The 20836-nt window shown below is 36.7% G+C and overlaps 3 protein-coding genes across 3 annotated transcripts; 1 reads left to right on the top strand and 2 right to left on the bottom strand.

The window, feature by feature from the left end:
- Positions 1–10119: 10119 nt before the first annotated feature.
- Positions 10120–10892, bottom strand: LOC133180070 (uncharacterized). Its single transcript, XM_061314663.1, has 3 exons — positions 10620–10892; positions 10349–10430; positions 10120–10241 (listed from the first exon to the last, which is right to left on the bottom strand). The coding sequence occupies exons 1-3, from the start codon at positions 10890–10892 to the stop codon at positions 10120–10122; spliced, it is 477 nt and encodes a 158-aa protein (XP_061170647.1).
- A 1502-nt stretch (positions 10893–12394) lies between these two features.
- Positions 12395–13162, bottom strand: LOC133179667 (uncharacterized). Its single transcript, XM_061314367.1, has one exon. The coding sequence runs from the start codon at positions 13160–13162 to the stop codon at positions 12395–12397; it is 768 nt and encodes a 255-aa protein (XP_061170351.1).
- A 3591-nt stretch (positions 13163–16753) lies between these two features.
- On the top strand, positions 16754–19188 carry LOC133179668 (52 kDa repressor of the inhibitor of the protein kinase-like). The gene is made up of 2 exons (XM_061314368.1): positions 16754–16847; positions 17000–19188. The coding sequence occupies exons 1-2, from the start codon at positions 16754–16756 to the stop codon at positions 19186–19188; spliced, it is 2283 nt and encodes a 760-aa protein (XP_061170352.1).
- The last annotated feature ends 1648 nt before the right edge of the window (positions 19189–20836 follow it).

Raw genomic sequence — 20836 nt, forward strand, 5'->3', positions numbered from 1 at the left:
GGCTATCATGTTTTCAGGTACATTTTCTGCCACTACCCTTTCCGCGTCTGTTTCGGAATTCGCGCGATGTGTCTCCTGGAGTGTCATGAGACGGCTGTACTTCTTGTAAGGTATCAACACAGATTTCTGCATCACGTCCACCATTTTTTCAGGAAAGGTTTTACGATTTTTAACAAGGTTGCGATGCCGAGCTGGTTTCTTTTTAAGTAACCTCCTTTTATTCTTTTAGCCGTCTTCTTGTCGCCTAGTACGAGGAGAAAAGATCTGCATTTTTTAAGAGCTTTTTTCTCTTCTGGATTCAGTAAAATAACACTATGGATAACGTTCGCGGCTATTTCTCCCAACACGTGTAATTGATCTCTGGTGATGGAACTTAAAATCAATTTTCTTTGTGCGGGATTTGACTGAAGCAAAAATTCTAAAAAAAAATGTCTCTGTTGTCTGACAGCAGAAGTCATTATTAATATCTTACACCAAAGGTCTACATTTGTTCTTATAAACATGTGTATACTGTAGGGTCCTCTCCCGGAAATATATCTGTTCTGAGTCTAAATTTATCGTCGCCTCGTGGTGACGTGTCCACCACCAGGTAACCGAAGGGACGCTTAGTTGCATCTTTGTAAGCCTCCACCAAGAGATTAGAACATCCCGGATATAACTGTCGACCCAACATTGAAATTTGCGATGCATCTCTGGCATTTTTCATCAGTATCAAATAGTAGGTATTTAAAGCTATGGTTCTTGACTTACTAATGAATACTACACTGAGACGTCGGTGGTGACAGCCTGGAGTAAATAAAAGTTCCATGTCGGCATCTCTGACTACTCGATGCATTAAAATCTTCCAGCACGATTAGTGTATGTTGTCGATCAGAGGTCAGTTCCTCTATTTCTTTGTTTGTGGGAACCCCGTGATGTAATCTCAAGTTAGAAAAGCGCTCCTCCATTTCGTCAAAAAGAGGTTGATGAATACCGTAACAATACAAAATTTTTTTAGGAGGCTCACCGCCATACATTTCATTCAAATCAGTCAACAATCGGTATACAAATCGCGTCTTACCACTTCCTGTTTGGCCGCTTATACACATACTCGAACACGGTTGAAATGGAATAGACATGCTGATGATTTAAGTCTTATCCGAGTATCATTAACCTTCTTATATTTTTTCTGTTTTTAAAGAGGGGTTAGGTAATATGTAACCTATTGCACTGCTAAGTAAGGAAATCCATAGTTCAGAGGAACCGTTCTTTAGAGATAAGTTAATGATGATATACACCACGATCATTTGACAAAAGTAGACAATTTCAGATTTGGGATTTTTTTTTCCCATTAAACACCACGATTCTGTTGACGAGCTGGAAGTTCTCTCCATGTTAAATAAAATGCTTTTGAATATATAGATACTACACCCTTCTTATGACCTTGTCTTGTGATAAATGACAAAACGTGAATTACACCAAAAATCTTTATTGTGTATACAAGTATATACGTATGTAAATAGTTAGACAAACAAAAATATATACGGTAAATGAATCTTGAGTTAAAATTCGGTAACAGTATAAATATATGCAAAATAATAATGAAAAAATAATTACGTAATGTACATGTAGATGAATATATTGAACACGGATACTTCAAAACAAACGATGAATTAGAGCAATAATTTTTTTTAATCACATTTAAGTCAACTGCATAATCAATCATTCAACGTACATAAATAATTACCAAATTTCACAGAAGAAGCGAAATTATTAGATAACATTTCTTGTCACATCCAAGAGATGAAATGATGTGACGTTATGGACCCCCCCTTTTTTTTTTCCAGTGCAACACAAACTTTACAACAACAAAAAAGAAAATACATACAATCTCTTCGAACAACAGTGTCTTGCAACAAATAATATCAATTACTCGCTTTCCGCGAGCATGTGTACTAGTTCGAGATCGAAGTCATCTATATCAGTTTCATATTCCTTTTTGCTTTTTACAGAACATAACTCGAAATCTAATGGTTCAGTGCTAACTCCGTCATTTAAAACTTTTCTCTTACAGTAAAAATAAGTCAAACCATTCCTTATTTGACGATACGTATACACACTTATTTCTAAGTTTGAATCCCATATTTGTTCCAGTTCCCACTTTTTGAGTTTTTAATACATCTCTGAATAAGGCGAGGGGAGCTTTAAGTCTTTTCTTTGAAATTCCCTTGCAAGAAAATTTATGTTTCGTCACCAAACGTGGTTTGATAACTTGGGATTTTCTAAACCTACATTTCTTTGCACGTCATTTCTTTGCACGTCTAAGTAGTCGCTGCGCTACAATCAATTGACTGGAACATTTCTTCTGCACACGAGTAGAGACGATGTAAGTCTTAGAACATAAACCTATCATTTCGTCACCTTCAAATTCAATTTTGAAGAGTCCAGGCGTTCTACGATCGAACTTTACGTGTCTCTCGCAACAAGTGCGAGGAAACCAATGCCGGTCGCAGTCCGCCTCGATCTCTAAACTGTCGACACAGTGACCGTTGAGACTGTGATCGTTAATCTGTCGCAATTCGGGTTTAATCACAGACTCAAAGGTAGGTCCCGAAATGGCCATGTAGGCAGAGTCGGTGTCCATCTCACAGTATTCAAAGTCTGCACGGTCTACAAATCTATCCATGAAGTCATAGTAAAACTGTAACATGTGTAGTTTTGCATACTGCAAGATGAAGTAACCGATCTGAATGTAGCAATGCCCAAGCAAGGGGGAGATAACTTTCCACATTTCCTCAGCCTCGTTTTGATTCCGTATCAGAAAAGAGCTTGAAAAGTACGGCTTCAGAAACTACTTTCCCTCGTGTTTTCAAACGTTTTGATGACCTTTCTATGAAGTTTGAGATGCCCCCTAGAATTACCAACCCTGAATGTTTGAAGTATGGCGCAATTAGACGTTTTAAAGATAGATTGAAAAATTAAACTATCTCTAATTTTCATATACGGACGAGTAATTTGTCAAAACATGCATTAATAGCTTCCTCAGGTATTCCACTACAAATGCATATCACATGCAGGCAAGTATTCAACCGTTCTTGTTCGCCACACGAATTTTCCAAGGCATACTGTAGCTAAAATCGGCTCATTCATATCCAATATGGCAGCCAACACGTGTGTAGGAAAAAATGTAAACAATTCAAATTGAATGTCTGACGTCTGTTTACTTCATGTCGAACAATGTTAAGGTGATACAATTTTAAATTCATGTTTTTGCACTGTGTCCTTAAACAACTGAAGTATTTTATCAATAGCTCGTATCAAAGGCTATTTCATATGCGAAGGCGAAAATAGGGTGCATCTCAAAGTTAACAGGAATAAATTTCAAGATTGACTTACTTTGATGAAGAAAACAATGAAAGTCAAATAAAAACATAATCTATAACCATAATTTAACTTTTATTGATAGGTTCATTACTGGAAATGACAATATTTCATGTGCATAATGACACATAAGCCACTGTATATTAATAAGGAAATCAAAGGAAGACAACTCTTGAATTTTACATCTCGTGTCAATATATTCTTCTGTGTTTCAACAACGGCACAAGAATATTGTGAAATTTAAGATAAAATTCAATAACTGGTACCTAGGTTATATTCTAAAAATATTTTGATCTTGCATTCCTGTATTATCTGCTTTTTATTGCCCAATGTACACTTTCTAATCATTTTCCTCAGAAAGATAGATAACTCTGGATGAATTCTGCATTTTTTAAACATTCATACAAGACTTAATTTTCACCCGATTTGAGAAATGATTGCTGATATGGAATCAGTGGGTCATACTTTACACAACAAATATAAAAAACTGACAATTATTTGAGTCCTTAAAAATTATTGGGCATTGCTACTGAATGGGTAAATTCAGTTTTAATTTTTTCTTATTTTTTTCAGTTTCGAAAAGCTCTTCTTCGTCGAAAAGTGTAGATAATTTCTTAAAAGTGGGTTCGTTTGTCTCCATCATGGCCTTTCCTTCACCGCGTACGAATTTGACGGTTTGAAACTTTTCTTGGTCCTTAATTGTGGATCCGAATGCACGATTTCCTTCTAGTTTACGCGTATCCGCAATTATGGATTTCGTCGGGTCTACGTTGCCTTGACGTCGAGCGTCGCTTACATCGTGAACGAAATTCTTGAAACATCTTTGAGGTGTATATTCAACAGACTGGTAGATTTTGGTAATCTCCAGACCGTGCTCTATATACCAGCGCAGTAAAGGCGTAGCTATCAATAATTGACGCGCTCTCATGCCTCCTACCAGAAGATGACGAGGTTTCGTACTCAGATTAAACCGTTTCGCGTGGTTTTGCATGTGCGAGCCTATGGTGTCAAATGGAATGTCCGTGGTGCAAAAGAGAGGACTCATTTCTGAGAAAGACTCGAATGGTGTCATAGTCCGGTGTTTAAAGTGATCGGGCCAAGCTTCTGGAACCCGAATGTCACATTCTACCATGCCAAATAACTTGCCACTCAAAACTCCTCTAATGACATCTTCATGTGTCATGGGACCTTGACCTGTAGGTTGCTTTCTCGAGTTGACGAATTTTTTCAACTGAAGGTTAGCGCGAATGTTGTTACGGAAAGTACACTCGCGCATTTCAACAACCTTGTAACCTTGTTTTCTGAGGTAACTCGTTGCAAGTTTGGTTTTATTTTGTCTCATTTCTAAGAGTTTGTCGTTTTTGACATGTCGAGTCAACCAACAACGATGTCCATGCCAGTAACATCCATGAAACTGCAGCACCGTGTTAGTCTCCTCGTCGTAACCGTCAACAAAAGCGACCAATTTTTTTTTTCTTTACCTGAATTCAGCTTATGTTTGATGGCTTTATATTTCCCAGTGGGACAACCAATCTAACCAATCATATGCAATGGTATATTTATCTCGTTTCTGAGGTTTGAATTTATCGAGCATGCGCCTACGCACGAAAGCACCGACGGGCATTTCTTTTCCTAAACAGTATTGGTATAGCGCATTGGCGTCAAAGCCGATAATTCGACCACATGGCTTTTGTGGATTACCAGGAATAAATGACCTTTTTGTTTCGTGGTAGCGTTTGAAAATAATGCTCGGTCCTCCTATAATGTTCTGCTTGATCGTGTCGTACAGATCTTCATTTTCACGATCGATCAAAGCAAAACTGGCCCCCTTTTTCGTACCACTTTCAAATAACATTCGACGCGCAAGACCCGGTACCGATATACTACATTTAAATATGTCAATGCCGCGCTCGAAATAATATTTCTGTAAATTCCTCACCGCTTGTACGAAAGATTCGACGTCAAGATTGTTGTACCAGACGAGGAAATCGCGAAACGTTGTCATTTTCTTCTCGTCCCACACTCTTTGACAGAAGGCATATTCTTCGTCGGTAATGTTGGCATTTTTGAGACTTGAATAAAAGGCCTCGTGAGGTGGAAGTCGGTCGTAACGAAGTTTGTCTATATCATCGAAAAATTCGTATGGGAAAAAACTCTTACTTTCTTGAACATCGAATGCTCTTAAAAACCCCGAATAATTTATACCGGGACTCAGATATTGAGAGCTGTCTAAAAATTTAAAAGTGTTTGTACTGATGCACGAATAAGCATTATTGCGTTTGACAACGAATGCGCCGTTTTCGTCGAGTCGGAGGTGTTTGACGAGGTAACTCTTTATTAAATTAATATCGTATTTGGCCGAATTGAAACCAATGCAGATCATTTGTTCGCAATAACTTTCAAATTCTTCTTTTAATTTTTTGGAAAGCTTTTTTTCTTCATTTATCATTTTATGAATTTCCTCATCGTCTCCGATGCACTCGAGTGCGTCATCACAAATTCTCTCGTCAAACACCGAGTCCTCGAGGGCGCTAAACACATCAGAAAACTTTTGTTTAGTTAACTCGGTTGCTCTCTGAGCGATTGTTGACATGTACTCTAGCATTTTTTCGACAAGAGAATCAATGTTTGATTCAACAATGCATAGGGGTTCGGTGTGGTCTTCTACATTTGAACAGATGCTTACGGATACTGGGACGTGTTGTTCCGTATATTGAAGACTTGCACTGTTTTGACCATCATCAGTTGGTACAAGCATAGATTCACAGTCGTAAACTAAAAACCATTCATACAAACGATCACTGGAATTAACAGTGATACCGTATTGTTCTAATTTATCAAAAATTGTGTTTGGGGTAGAATAAAAACCCCTGGAAATTGTCTCTTTGTTTTATTCTTGCACACTCGCTGATGTTTTTTCAAGTTTTTCAAATACCCGAAATGACGATGACAAGTTTTGCACTGAAATTTTTTGGCGTAAGTGTCGAATTTTGTAATGTATGACAAATGATGTTCGAAGAGATTTAAGTAAATATCATTTGAATATTTACATTTTGATTTGTAAATTACATGTGCAGAACCATCATCTAGCAAAGAAAATACGTTGACATTGATTTCGAAACATTTTTCGAAATAGACTAGTTGATCTAAAGTAATACCAGGAAACGTTTTTGAATTTGAGTTTATGTCTTTGCTTTGTCTTTTGTTAAAGGAGACCCATTTTTGAAATAGCTCTTGGGTTTGTCTCTCCAACAAAGACCAATCTTTATTCAGGTGATATGCTAAACAGCGGAAAGCACAAAGGTTGTCTTTATATACATAACCTTTCTTATTCGTTGTCATTGAAATGAGTGATTTTGATTGACTGATGTGTTCAGGCACAGTAACTCTACCATTTCCCAAAACAAAATTCAAATGATATGTGACGATGCGGACATTTGTGATCAGAAATGGTTTCCACTTTGTATCGGGACGCTGACGCAAAATATAATCAGTGATGTTTAATTGCTGCATGCGATGCTGTAAACGTTTTAAATGAATTCTTCTCGATACGTAAATGGGGCGTTGAAATACCTCTTGATTGTGATAAGGTTTAAAATACCGATATTCACCTGTTTCGGTGTTTTTCAATATAAAACCAAATTCTAGATTTAAACGGAAGGCTTTTTGTTGACGGTCATAAATTTCGTTTCCTGCTTGCATAATTTCGGAAACGGTGAAATGATTATCAGTAGGAAAGTTGTATACACTATAAACATTTCCTTCCTGGTGTCTTCTCAGGATTAAAGGAGCATTCGTCTCATATACTTCCTTTAATTGTTCATCAATTCTGTCGCCTTCCCCCCATGGCGGAGACCCATTCCCCCAGGGTCTGGGTTGTAACAGACCTGCTCCTATTTGAACATGATCATTCATCTGATGAACGTACAATGTTCGTCGACAATCAAATCTTTGATGACATGTCCGACACGTATAGCCAAAAGAAGCATCCTAAACGAGAATTTAAAAAAAAAAATAAACTTCATTGTAGAAAAATAATAGTATACGATTAACCATCAATTTCGTAAAATGTGTGTTAGATTTTTTTTTATTTTACCTTCGGTGCGTTTTTTTTTTTGTGTTGATGAATTTGATGATCTTTGTTCATTGTTCTCAATTTAAAAAAAAAAAATCAAGATTCATGTGATGAATGAATCATGAATACAAATTTTAAGAGATTGTTGCCTCACTGCAGACTTGTATAGATATAATAGATATAAAATTTATAATTATGAAAAAAAAAAAAACAAAAAAAAAACTCAAAGCTGTTGTCTTGTGCGGATGTCGAAGTGATTGAAGCATCGTTGTTCTGCTTTAATTAAAAAAAGACCAGTTAAAATATATTTAAAAAAAAAATTCAATGTTAAGCGAATGAGTGATACATGTACATGTAATGTAATATCCGCAAACTTTATAAAAGTATATATCTTTCATTATTTATTTGTTTCATTTTCAGACCAATGATGTGTGGTTAAGTTCCCGGGTCATTGTGATCGATTCAACCCCTAGAGGGCCTAGATTTCGCCAGGTTTGTTTTTATCAATTTGAATTTTTCTAATTTCTATTTTTTAAATTGTAAATATTCTACGATCAATCAAGAAATGCAATATATAAACTATCGATTAACCAACAAATGTGAATGAATGACAAACTTTCATGAAAATTATCTTAATAAAAAAATGTGAATATGGATTTTTTTTTTATAGGTGAGGAGAAGAATTGACTTTTCCTCGGAGGCTGGGGATGGCGCATGCGTGACCCTCCAAACACCTGCAGCGTCCCCCCAAATTCCTGCAGATACGGTACATATATCTTATATTTTCATTAACAACGATTTTCAAAATGTGGTACTATACCTTGCATGTCTGCTGGTGTCTTTGATATTTTCTCTCGTCCAAGTATTCAGCGCTGCAGTTATCACACTTAAATAATTTATCCTTATGCTCCTTGCGGACATGTAATGTGCGATGTGATGAAAACTTAAAAGTATAGTCACAGTAAAAGCATTTAAATTCTGCTTTGCACACTCTAACATATCGATCATAATTGTCTTTACGATTTAGTACCTTTTCACAAATATCGCAACGAAAACTATTTGTCTTTTCGTGTACATTTTTTATAATGTCGATTGTAATTAGAAACAGTAATAAAGGACTTGTTACATAAAGCACAAAATGTCTGCATAATTCACAGTCGTTCATTCTAATGACATTGAACACCTAATTAAACAATGAGTACATTTTCCTCAGTCTTATATAGTACATCATTAGTCATACACATGCATTACATTATTTTACATAGATAATCTTTTTCCGGGTTATGACTGAATTCGTCATGTGTTATCCGAAAGTAAACAATGACGGATCCAGGGACGGCGCACCGCACGTGCGCCCCCCCCCCCTCCCTGTTTGAATTTTTTGTGTATATAAAACTTATATATGTTCATTATCCTAAATAAATCAAGGAATAACATTTCTTATATGTAAAAAATGTGTAAGCTTCCGAGGGATTCACCCCGAACCCCCATCAGAACCATGGCCTTAAAAGACCTACTGGGGGGGGGGCTTCATTACTGCCCCCCTCCTCCTACCTTTTACTGCACCCTCTCGTTACGAAATTCCTGGATCCGCCACTGGTTAATGTATTTCATGTAAGGTCATCTTTAAAATTGTTTGGCTGTGCTCTCCCGACCGACTCAATTCCTCTACATCCCAGAAAGCGAAATATATTTTTCTTTATTCCTTTTATCTTGTCAACAAATATTTTTAAAAATTTGAGTCGGGAAAGCACAAGCAAACATTTTTTTAAGGATGATCTAACCACGATTATCTAGAGGACCTGTTTTATAAAGAAAAAAAATTACGACTACGACCAAATTTAATTCTGCTAATACCTTTCTTTTTCTATATTAAAAAAATCTTTTTAATTGTGTAGAAAGATACTTTTAGCAAGTATAATTTTAAACAAAATTATCAATTTTGCACATTTTCCAATCAGCAAGGATTTTTTTTTTGGCTCGTAGTCGTAAATTTTTTCTTTAGAAAATACAGGCCTCAGTTTTTTCCTTCCTTCTCTTTTCGTAGGAAATAAACTTACTGAACACAGATTTGTTTTATACATCCTTAAGTTTTCCTGTCCTTTTCATTACAATATAATTTATCTTTTCCAGACAATCGCAGAAGAAAGTATTCAGCAACGTGTGCTGAGGCTTGAAGAAAGTTTGGAAGCACTGCGACAGGAGCTGGAAGGGAGGGGAATCCTCCGGAAGTTGAATGTTTGCAATTTTTGCAAAAATTAAAAATGTTTAAAATTTCAACCTGTCTTTTTCAATTCTGTTAACGGTTGAAACAGACTGTAGCAATGTACTCAAAATTTACAAAAGAACCACTGGCAGAATAATACAAAGATTACAAATAATTCAAATATTTATATTTCGTTTATTAAATACATAAAGAATTTCAGAAAAGTCAACATGTTTATAAAAATTATCATTACAAAAGGATATCAATATGTCAGTCTGGTGGGTGAGCGCCTCTGTCTTGTCGAACGGCGGAGTGGTGCTGGTTGAGGCGCTGGCATGACTGGTGGAGGTGTTGGGGCTCGAATATGTACATCTTGGCCTCTTCTCCTCACACATACCGCCAGAATGATCACTAAAAAAAGTTAATCATTCTTAAAATCCCTCATGACAACCGCGTCAAACTCGGTTAGCGACTGGGACTAGATCTCGAGCTCCACCCGTCTCCTCAGACATCTACTCTTAATCGCACAAATGATCATCACTGAGAAAATCAATACCACTACACCCGTCCCTCCAAGGATAACATATATCCAAGGTTTGTCTAAATAAACAAAGGGTGGCTTTAGAAACAACTTCTACATAATAGTAATTTAAATAATGCTTTATTTTATTTATTTAAAATTATTTATTTTTTAATTCAAAACTTACTGAATGTAATAGCTGTCAATTCGACGGTTCTGATGGTGGTCGTTGCAACACTGTTTGTGACCCCACTGCTGTGCTGGCCGTTCTGAAAAAAAAAAGAAAAACATAAATTTCAATTTTATTTACTTTTTAATTTTTTTTTAAATAACATCGATTCAATTAAAAATTCTTGACGATTTATTTCCCTGACAAGTTTTCCTTTGAAATTTAAAATTATTGTTAATTTTTTCATGACATAGATAACAAAATTAAATAAATAAAAAAATATAATTACCTGACACGTGAGGGAACCTATCCGCACCGTCGTCCAGGCGTTAGCGGTGATGGCATCGCAATTAGTTTGCGGGTCGCGGATAATTAGCCTGGTCAATGCTGGGTATTCCTCGACGTTAATCTTCCCCATCGCCCTCTCCAGGATGATGAAGTTTGCCATCGGGTAGTTACCACGCTCAAACTCCCTCCAGTCCCGACACTGCACCACTCCCTCTGATACCCCGCACCGCGCATCAACGTGAACCACCAGAATTACTAAGATTAGCATGAACATTGTCTCTTCGAATTTGGAATTAAGATGGCCGAATTTTTTCCTTCATCTCTTATATAAAAAATAATGACACATTCCAATTAGGGGTGGAATGGTTTTTTAAATTGCGTTGTCATGAATTTTTCCCCCCAAAAAGTAAATTCTTACAGTTGATAAGTACAGGGTATTATTGTTTTTAGAATAATAGGGAAAAAAATTGGATATAAGGTACATACATAGTTCTTTAAAACTAATAAAAGACGTTCAACATCCCTGTTTAATAAAATGGAACTGGTCCTTGACCAGTGGAAGTGTCCATATTGGTAAAGTTGCCTCAAGGTTAAGAAAAATAATTATTCACAAAGAAATTGATTAATAAACGATTAATAAATGTCATAACTATTAAAAACAATAAATCTTAGTTATATGCCACTTCAATTATTCGATTCCGTAGAAGCTCAAAGTCAGTAATTTGAGGAATTCCATTCCTTTGCCCTCTTGTGAAAGTCGAGTCACCCAGGCGCTAGCGCCGCCTTTGATGTTACTCGAAGACTGTCCCCTCGCGTAGCGAACCAGCTGCATGATGGGGATATTACGCAATGTGTATATACGTCTGTAGTAGGAATGATTATACACGATTTCTAGCTAGTACAGTCTTGAATCGAGTTTGCTGAACATTACGACTTTATTCTCGTGAAAGTATTACGTTTTATTTATTCAAAAAATAGTAAATCGTGACTTTTTATAAATTGTCAGTGATTTTACTGAAGAAAAGTAGTATTATTAATTAGGTTTTTTTTTGTTTTTGTTTTTTTTTTTAAAAAGATGATTTTACTGTTGGATTTTCAAATTTAGTTACCCTTAAACCTCGATTGTATTCTAAAACTTAATTCTTTAATGTGAATGACTTTTTTTCCCTTGAATATACAAACATCGAGAAATAAACACAGTTAAAGAAGAGATTAATGAATTGTAGGTTGTTGTTTTTTTGTACCCCCCTCCCATTATGTATGATCAAACGCGAGTTAAAATAAACATATTAGACACCTCCAATGGTCAAGGAGAAGTAAAAAAAAGTATTACATATATATATATATATATATATATATATATATATCAATATATATATCAATATAGCGTAATAAGTTTACTCTTAAAATAAGTAAAAGGTAGAATGACCCCCCCCCCCTCGTTGTTTTAATGAAATTTAAATTGAAGCAGGGTCTGAATGAGAGAAAAAAAAATGATAAAATTTTAAAAGGGAAAATCTATACCACGCTACTGTACACCAATTAACAATCATAATAATTTACCAGGTATTGTTCGGCTCCTGCAGAGAGGACAGCCACGGGACTTCTTCAAACGCTGGAAACACGCCATGCAACAAGTTATTTTCTTGCATGTGTAGCACACATAGCTTACCCTTTTCTCCTCGCAGCAAAGTCTGCATTCAAAATACGTTATTGGAAATCGTGCATACATGTAACCCCACCTCACCTCTCCGGTCTGTTCATTCGTTCTGTGGGTCATGATTTTTTGAGGGGGGTTCGTATAGAGTGAGGGTTCTGTTTAGAAGACGCCATATGGTTTCCTTTGCAGTTTTTACATCTTGGGTCCTTCTGGCAACTCTTTCCGTCATGCCCCTCTTCACCACACCTGAAACACGTATCAGAGCCTTTACAATTATTTTGTCCATGCCCAAATCGCTGGCACTTGAAACAACGCAGCGGATTTGGGACAAACATTTCAATTTTCATCTGGTACAACCCAACTTTGATGTTTGTTGGTAGTGTTGGCATGCCAAATGTAAGTAAGTAAGTATTCGTTGGCTCAACATTTTCGTTATGTTTTTTTGTAAATCGTTTCACAGAGACCACTCCCTGGGATTCCAATTCAGATTGTATTTCTTGTTCTGGAATTCCATCCAGGTCATGATCCCTGTCAAACAAAATACCCTTGCTTTGGTTAAGTCCACTATGGACTTTTCCAAGAACAGGAATATCAGCTAGTTTTTTCAATGCTAACAAAGATGTCGAATGTTGTTTTTTGGTGACTTCAATGAGAAGAGCACCAGATTTCAATTTTTTCACTGATTTCGGTGTACCAATAATACCTTGTATCCCTTTTTGTATGACGAAAGGTGATACTTTTGTTAAAGGCTTTGAAAATTGATCAGATAGTTGTGCTTCAAGTGTGATGAAGCAAGGCCAGTGTTCCACAACCAAATTGATTTGTTTCTCATTAAATGAGATTTCTAGACCTGATGGGTAGCAACGTTTTTTGGAGGAAGCCATGGTTAGATAAAGTATTTTCAGAATCCTTGCTCCCCGCCCGCCTCGGAGCGCCAACAAGGGCGATGTCAAATCAAACGGATATCCAGTAAGAATGACACCAAGAGGATACAAAGAAACTATACTCGAACAGAATATATCCGATTGACCCTAAGCCACCGCTTAATATGTATATCAACATGGAAACGTCAGCGTATTGGAAACTTGCAAAAGCAAGACAAGTTATTATAAAGGTATTGCAAATGCATCAATACTAAGGCATGTTAGATAAAATCAGCTCGGCGTGACTAGCCGATTGATCAAGTCGGGCCAAACTTGACCTCCCGTCTAGATGAATATGGGGCCAAAGTGGAGTGTTGGTCTATCAGGTGCATTACACCCAGCATCTGCAGACCTCAGCCACCAGGATCCCCTTCTCCACCAACACGGGTCGCAACCCACGGCCAACAGGTTGCCCCATTTATTCGCCTCATATGACATGCAAGGGGGTGCCAGGGACCTATTCTTATCACCCCGGGTCCCCACGGGGGGACATGAGTTAGAGAAGCAAAATAGAATGCTAGATAATTTACCTTTATGTTGAAATATGCCAAACACGAATTTGAATAAAGCCATGTTTCAGGTGTGATGATTTTACTATCATTCTGAATTTAAATTGGATACATTGATTGTCACCAGGGAAAAGGGGGTGGGTGGGTAGTAATTGTATCTAAAATATCTCTTGTTTCAGCTTATTGTCGGTCATCGAGGCTATTTTTTCATTGCCATTTAGCTATTGCCATGATTGGACTGAATCAGTTAAAATACAGCGATTTCTTATTCTGCTAAAGATTAGATTTCATCTTATTTCAGGTTTCAATATGGGCCTTTTCAAAGGCAAACGCAGAAAAGGGAAGTCATTAAGATTTATTTCTTGAAATGAGTTAAATGATACCTCATTGAATATTTTTGTAACCTGTTCTAGTCATTACAATGACAGTAATATTTACAGTTTATTTTTGTCTTAATAAAAGTGTGTGAACAGTTGTTGAGATTTACAACACCATTATCTGTAATACATGTATGTAAGGCTCATTTTATTTGAAAGCAGCTGTATCGTGATACATGCTGTATTGCATTAGTGTATCGTGATAGGTATCGTATCGTGAGATAGCTGGCGATACTCAGGCCTACCAATGAAGGAATGCTCAAATCAATAACAAAAACTGGTGTATCGAGAGCATCGAACCACAATATCAGTTATTCATCCTGAAGACTTTGAAAGTATATCTACTTATTGTCTTTCTGCTCAACATTTCCCAACTGTTCTTCGCCAATGCATCTGGTGCAATTTGTCAATTCATTTACTAATACCGGGCTTCGAGTTTCACCATCAATTACAGATTGATTCATTTCAGTTTCATTAGGATCAGCACAATTTAGAGTACACAACACTTCGCCATGAAACACAACCAACAAAAAATTTCAGGGAGGTATTGGATCAGACGAAGCCCCTGCTGGAAAGCGGTTTACGAGGTTCCTTGTAGTGATATCTGCCCTGTAAAGAAGTTTTCGAAAAAGAGTCGGCTCACCAAGGGCCGCCAGAGAACCAGAATTGTCCCCTCCCCTAAAAGTCTCTTTTTTCAACAAAAAAGTCATTCTGACAATTTAGAAAGTTATGTCTGAAAACATGTATCCTCTTTAGCGTCCCGGAGGTATTTCTCCCCGTTCGAGTCGTCACCGTTAATTTCGTTAAATTCCCGCAATATAATGTCTGACGGAATATTTTTCAGGCAGTCCTGGAGGTATATATCCCTCTTTTCCTCCCACGAAGATAAGCAATCCATTTCCATGTGTTGTTTCTGGCTGGGATGATCCGTCAGGCATCCATGGCAACGTTTCTTTAGATTTACATGTAATCATCTTCCGCAAGATTTTCACGATGATGGATTTCATGCACTGATCCATCTGCTCGATGTCCTGATATGTCTCTTGGAATTTTTCCCATTCATTTTCGTTCAAGGCAATACCAAATGTGGTAGGAAGGGCAGGGTCGACATGGAAATTGAAGACTTTAAAATCCACTATGATTACATTGCTCTCGGGGAATCTCTTCGCCGTTACTCGCTTGTTTCCCTCCTCGTTTCTCTGTAAGTCCCAGGTTTTAGGCGGTGTTGTGGAGTTCTCTCTCAGTTTTTTCACATGAACGTGAATTTCACTGATAATGTTTATTAGCAGCAACCACTCGGCGCCGGAAAAGGATATTTTTTTTTCCTGATGGTCCACATTGTTCAGTCTTATTTTCTTCTCTTTCTGGTAGATACCAGTGGTTAGAGTGATTCGCTCGCTCAGGAACATGATAAGAGTAGTCTAATTATTCGAATAGAGTTAAGGTTTTAAAAATAATCCTGTCTGTGATGTCATTAGTCAAAATGATGTCATCTATATCCAATCACACTCCAGCTTAATTCCCGGTGGTGACGTCGGCGCATTTTTCTCACGGCTATGTCCACTCTTCTAAAGAAATGTTTGGGGGTGAAAAATCGTTCCTCATTGAAATATTCTGAGAATATTTCTCGGAAGCAGTCAATAATATTACATCCCATATGACATGTAGGAATCTCGTGCCATGGCACATCCAGGTCTTTAACTGTTTGTCCTCGGTCTGTCCAGACTCTGCAATTGATGGCCTCTTGTGTTATCCTTAAATTACGAGCGATTCTCGATAGCAGCTTTGGTCGTACATTTTGTGAAGATTTCTTCATGTAATAATATATATATTCGTAAATTTGTTGCTCTCTGTTGTACAAATTTAACTCTAGTGAGAAACTAGATAGATCTCGTAAGGGGAGAACTTCAGTAAACATACGATACATGGTCAGTAACATAAGTGCTGAATTATTATTTTTCCTCTGGTTCTTTTATTCAGACCCTCAGTTATACTTTTCTGTATTCCCACGAACTCTTAAAGGAAGAGATTCTAAATTGATAGAAAAAAGTCTTTTGTATCTCATAAGTTGACGTGACGCGTTCTCGGATAGATAACAATAACCATTTGCACCCTTTCCGTTGCTTAAGTTGATGACAACATTTGATTACCTCCCTTCACCTATGGGGAGTCAATCTCTTTCTATACAAAATACATGTCTTACAATGATGTTCATTGTACTCAACCATCTCATTTATTGAATAATTTTTTCGTATTTCCACAATCACCTAAAGGAAGATTTTCTATAATTACTAGGAGTCTTTTGTATCTTAAAGTTGCTTAATATATCGTTGGAACATTTACCGTGACAATAAGTGGATCGTCATTTTATCTAGATTTGTTAAACCTATTTAATTCAGGGGCGTAGCTTCCATTGAGGCAATGAGGCAACTGCCTCACTAGATTTTTCAGCACCATTCAATTCCCATAATTAATAATACATTGTAGAAAATATTTAATTCTTTTTTTAACTAATGCATATTATTAAACATTCGAACAAATCTATAAACTGTTTTGCTTTAAATTGTTTTGCTTTCATATCAATATGTTCGGAATCAAAATTCATGAGATCGGGCTCTAGTTCCACTAAATCCTCAAAGTAGTTTTGGTGGGAAATTTAAAAAAAAATGGACCAAAACAAAAACCAAAAGAAAAAGGGGCAAACAAAGTTGACATCCTTTCTGAGGAAAAGGAAAGATGACAGTCTAGAATCGGCGTCAGGTAGGCCTATTTTACAAAACCTAAAAATTAGTGAATAATTTTTTTTATCCTTATAAACATAGTTTCAGAATTAACTAAGGCACTACAAACCTGCTTCCCATAAAAAAAAAAACCACAAATTCTTCTATTACTAGTAATTCCCTATTTTTCAGAAACAGATGAATATATTACGCCAACATTAGAACTTTCAAAGCCCGAGCAATATAACGAGAGAAAAAAACCCAAAACAGAGTCCATGGATCCAGTAAATTTTATACAGAAAGTTTTAGATGATGCTGAAAAATCAAAGATACTGTCAAGCAAATGGAATCCTTCTCCACACGAAAAATATTCATTTCCTGTAACCAATGGCAGACGATACAATTTAACTTGGGAAGATAAATTTATTTGGTTAAGATATTCGCTATCGAAAGATGCAGCATTTTGTGCCCCATGCATTGCTTTTGGTCAGCAAAATCAATCGGACAAACTTGTAACGTCTGGTCTCAGAGACTGGAAAAATGCTACGGGTTCTAAAAGAGGTACTCTACAGATTCATGAGGAATCAAGCGCTCACCAAAACGCCCTTGTTAAGGCAGTGAACCTTATGAAAGTTTATTCGGGGGAAGAAAAAAGCATCAAAAGCAGTATATCTCAAAGTTATGAAGATACTGTTCTCAAAAACAGAGAAATATTGTCAAACATTATAAACGTAGTCATCATTGCTCTCGGTCAACGGAATATTCCGTTAAGAGGTCATCGTTGGGACACTATCACAAAACGGGAGGATGGTAATTTTGATTTCTTTGTTCACTGGTTGGCTAAAGAAAAACCCGTTCTTAAAGCTCACCTTGAAAATGCAGCTTACAATGCAAAATATCTTAGTCCCGACATTCAAAATGAAATAATTGAGTTAGCTGGAGAAGAAGTACTAAACTCAATATTGTCCCGTACCAGGACTGACAAATGGTTTTCTGTTATGGCCGATGAATGTGCAGATGTAGCCAATATTGAACAAATGGATATATGCATCAGGTATGTGGATGAAAACAATGAAGTAAACGAAGACTTCATTGGATATGCTCCTCTAGATTCAGTCGATGCAGCATCCCTAAGTAATGCAATTTTGCAAAAGCTTGAAGACTGTAATTTAGATACACAATACCTTAGAGGGCAGGGTTATGATGGGGCAAGCGTTCTGTCTGGATCAAAATCTGGGGTCTGTTCTCGTCTACGGGAAGTCCAACCGCTTGCCGAGTACCACCACTGTCGAGCACATGCACTGAATTTAGTTATATCTTCTTCATGCAAGAACATACCTATGGTCAGAAACCTCTTTGTTGATGTTAATCAGCTGACATGGTTTCTTGGGGCCAGTCCAAAGAGAGTTTCGATTATGAAACGACATTTGCCAAATGCAAAACAAGTTGATTATTTAATTGGAAATATCGAAAATGAGGAAACCGAAAGTAATAAAAACATAGAAAAATCGTTTTCTGTGAACATCTTGCTTAAGCTTTGCGAAACTAGATGGTCTGCTAGAGTTGATACTCTTTCAGTTGTCATTGGAAAGTATGCAGCCATATTATCGACGCTCGAAGATGTCAGAAATGAAAGCACTGTATCCGATGCTCGTACGAAAGCCACTGCATTTATAAATATGATGGAGAGGAGTTCATTTATTGTTGCAATTGTTGTTGCACACCACATACTGAGTTATATGAAGCCTCTGACTTTGGCTCTCCAGAGTTCAAAATGTGGTGTATACAAGGCCTTTGTTGACGCACAGAATTGCAAGCAAGTTATTAATGATCAGCGTTGTGAGGAAGTTTTTCAGAGATGTATATGGTCCAAAGCATCAGCCATTGCTGACAGTATTGGTATCGAGTTACAGAAACCAAGAACGGCGGGTCATATGCAACACAGAGCAAATACTGTTCTTGCTGGCACTGCTGAAGAATACTACAGAATAAATACTTACCTGCCATTTCTTGATCATTGTGTGAAGGAACTCAACGACAGATTTTCAGACGAGACACGTCCTTCATTCCTAGCCTTCAAGCTTCTTCTAGGCCAGATAGACATACTAACCCAAGACGAATTGGTAGATATTATAGAAAGGTTCCAAGATGATTTACCGGACAGAGATGTGTTTAATCAAGAATTCGAACGTTGGAAAGTGTTCTGTGGAAACTTGCCGAATGATGGTTTTGAAAGAAATTCCTTAAGCAATGCAATCATGTTAGCTGACTCGGACTTTTACCCAAATTTGCATGTCATTTTCCGTATTTTGCTCACCATGCCAGTTGGATCTGTGCCTTGCGAAAGATCTTTTTCCGCAATGAGACGTCTGAAACACTAGGGGAGATCAACAATGAATGAGGATCGCCTGGTCGGTCTTGCCTTGCTGTTCATTCACAGACACCAGGCAGTTTCTGTTCGCAATATACTTACTAGATTTGCCGAATCCAAACAACGCAGAATTCAATTGAAGTTTTAAATTAAAAAAAAAATAATAATAAAATATGAATTCATCTTCAAATGTTTTTGAAGTTTGATAAACATTTTCATTTACTCTAGTCTATTAAATACTTTTGAAATATTTAATATCATGTGCATGCTGAAGTCTTCAATAATGAAACCGGTAAAATTACAAAATTTCTGTCCAGGACAAGTATGATATTTACCTTCTTAAACCCCCAAATTCATTTTCCGTCGGGGGGCTTCGCCCCACTGAACCCCCAACCAGGGCTCCGCCCTGGACCTGCTGGGGGCCTAAGGCGGCCCCCAGACCCCCGGCAGCAATACTTTTGCCTCACTAGACTTTTACGTCAAGCTATGCCCCTGTAATTACCTGTCGAATGTGAGCTAACTGTATTCGTCATATAAGGATCATTCATACTCATTAACATGACTACCCTACATCTAATGATCGTACACTGCTGTTTCTTATATGACCTTTATCAAAAATCGATGACAATAACTTCTTCTCACCTTCTACTTACTTCTTAAACGTTAAATCTCTTTACCTACCAGATGTGAAATTCACTTTCTTTTACAAATACACAGATTGTAGAGGGATGATAATTTATATGGACTGTGAACATCAGATCATCAATTTTCTTTATTAAAATAATGCATTTATTTCTAATTAGACGCATAGTAATTAAATGATGCATTTTTATTCAGACGCTACTATTTCTTATAAACCAATAGCTGAATCGTGTTTATACATGAAACCTGTTCTTCTTAATTGATCGCATATTAAATCCTAGTCATTTTCGAATAAAAATCATCTCAAGTGAGAGTATAATAAAGTGATTCTGACAGTGGTGGAATTGTTTTCTTAACAGGTGTTAACCAACTGACTCTAACTATAAGGTTGTTGTAACGTGAACATGAATACCCTACCTCCCTGCTGTGTTCTTACCAAAATCAATAACGTTTATTAATCCACATTTAATGACTGTATATTCTCTCCAAAATTTGGCGTGAAATCGTTTTCTTATATATTCTTACCAGAAACCGGGTGTATAATCATTTTCTTCTATATCCTTGCCAAAAACTGGGTGTATAATCGTTTTCTTCTATGTTCGTACCAAAAATCGTGCGTATAGCCGAAATCGGGCGTATAAACCGAGCGCGAAAAACACATATTTACTACTCATGTTTTTTTGTTATTTTGAAATAACCTTATTAACCACTTTTTAATTGTCATCTTTTTTTTTTTAAGGAAGCGTATAAGTGCCGCAGCAGTATTTTGTTTTAATTTGTTTTAACCGATTATTAATTTGTAAAAACAAATTAATAATTTGTTATACCAAATTACTAATTTTATAATAATTTTTTCGAACAAATTATGAATTAAAAAAAAGGCTAATGTGTTAAATGTTAAATACATTATATGCATGGAAATTCAAAGATCAATTACATGGGTATGTAAGTGTTTGGAAAACTGTTATGTCAGATCAAGAAACTGTGCGAATCATTCTCAAATGCATTAACCCAGT

Source organism: Saccostrea echinata, unplaced genomic scaffold (genome assembly GCF_033153115.1).
Source record: "Saccostrea echinata isolate AGI-Se365-2 ecotype Australia unplaced genomic scaffold, CSIRO_AGI_Sech_v1 ptg000005l, whole genome shotgun sequence".
Taxonomy (NCBI): domain Eukaryota; kingdom Metazoa; phylum Mollusca; class Bivalvia; order Ostreida; family Ostreidae; genus Saccostrea; species Saccostrea echinata.

What these genes read in the sequence shown, in the direction of transcription:
- LOC133180070 (XM_061314663.1), bottom strand. Translation starts at nt 10,892, where the DNA reads ATGTTCATGCTAATCTTAGTAATTCTGGTGGTTCACGTTGATGCGCGG. An exon ending in TAGGTTCCCTCACGTGTCAG is followed by an intron (nt 10,431 to 10,619) that starts GTAATTATATTT and finishes TTTTTTTTTCAG; the next exon opens with AACGGCCAGCACAGCAGTGG. An exon ending in ATTGACAGCTATTACATTCA is followed by an intron (nt 10,242 to 10,348) that starts GTAAGTTTTGAA and finishes TTGTTTATTTAG; the next exon opens with ACAAACCTTGGATATATGTT.
- LOC133179668 (XM_061314368.1), top strand. Translation starts at nt 16,754, where the DNA reads ATGGACCAAAACAAAAACCAAAAGAAAAAGGGGCAAACAAAGTTGACA. An exon ending in CAGTCTAGAATCGGCGTCAG is followed by an intron (nt 16,848 to 16,999) that starts GTAGGCCTATTT and finishes CCTATTTTTCAG; the next exon opens with AAACAGATGAATATATTACG.
- LOC133179667 (XM_061314367.1), bottom strand. Translation starts at nt 13,162, where the DNA reads ATGGCTTCCTCCAAAAAACGTTGCTACCCATCAGGTCTAGAAATCTCA.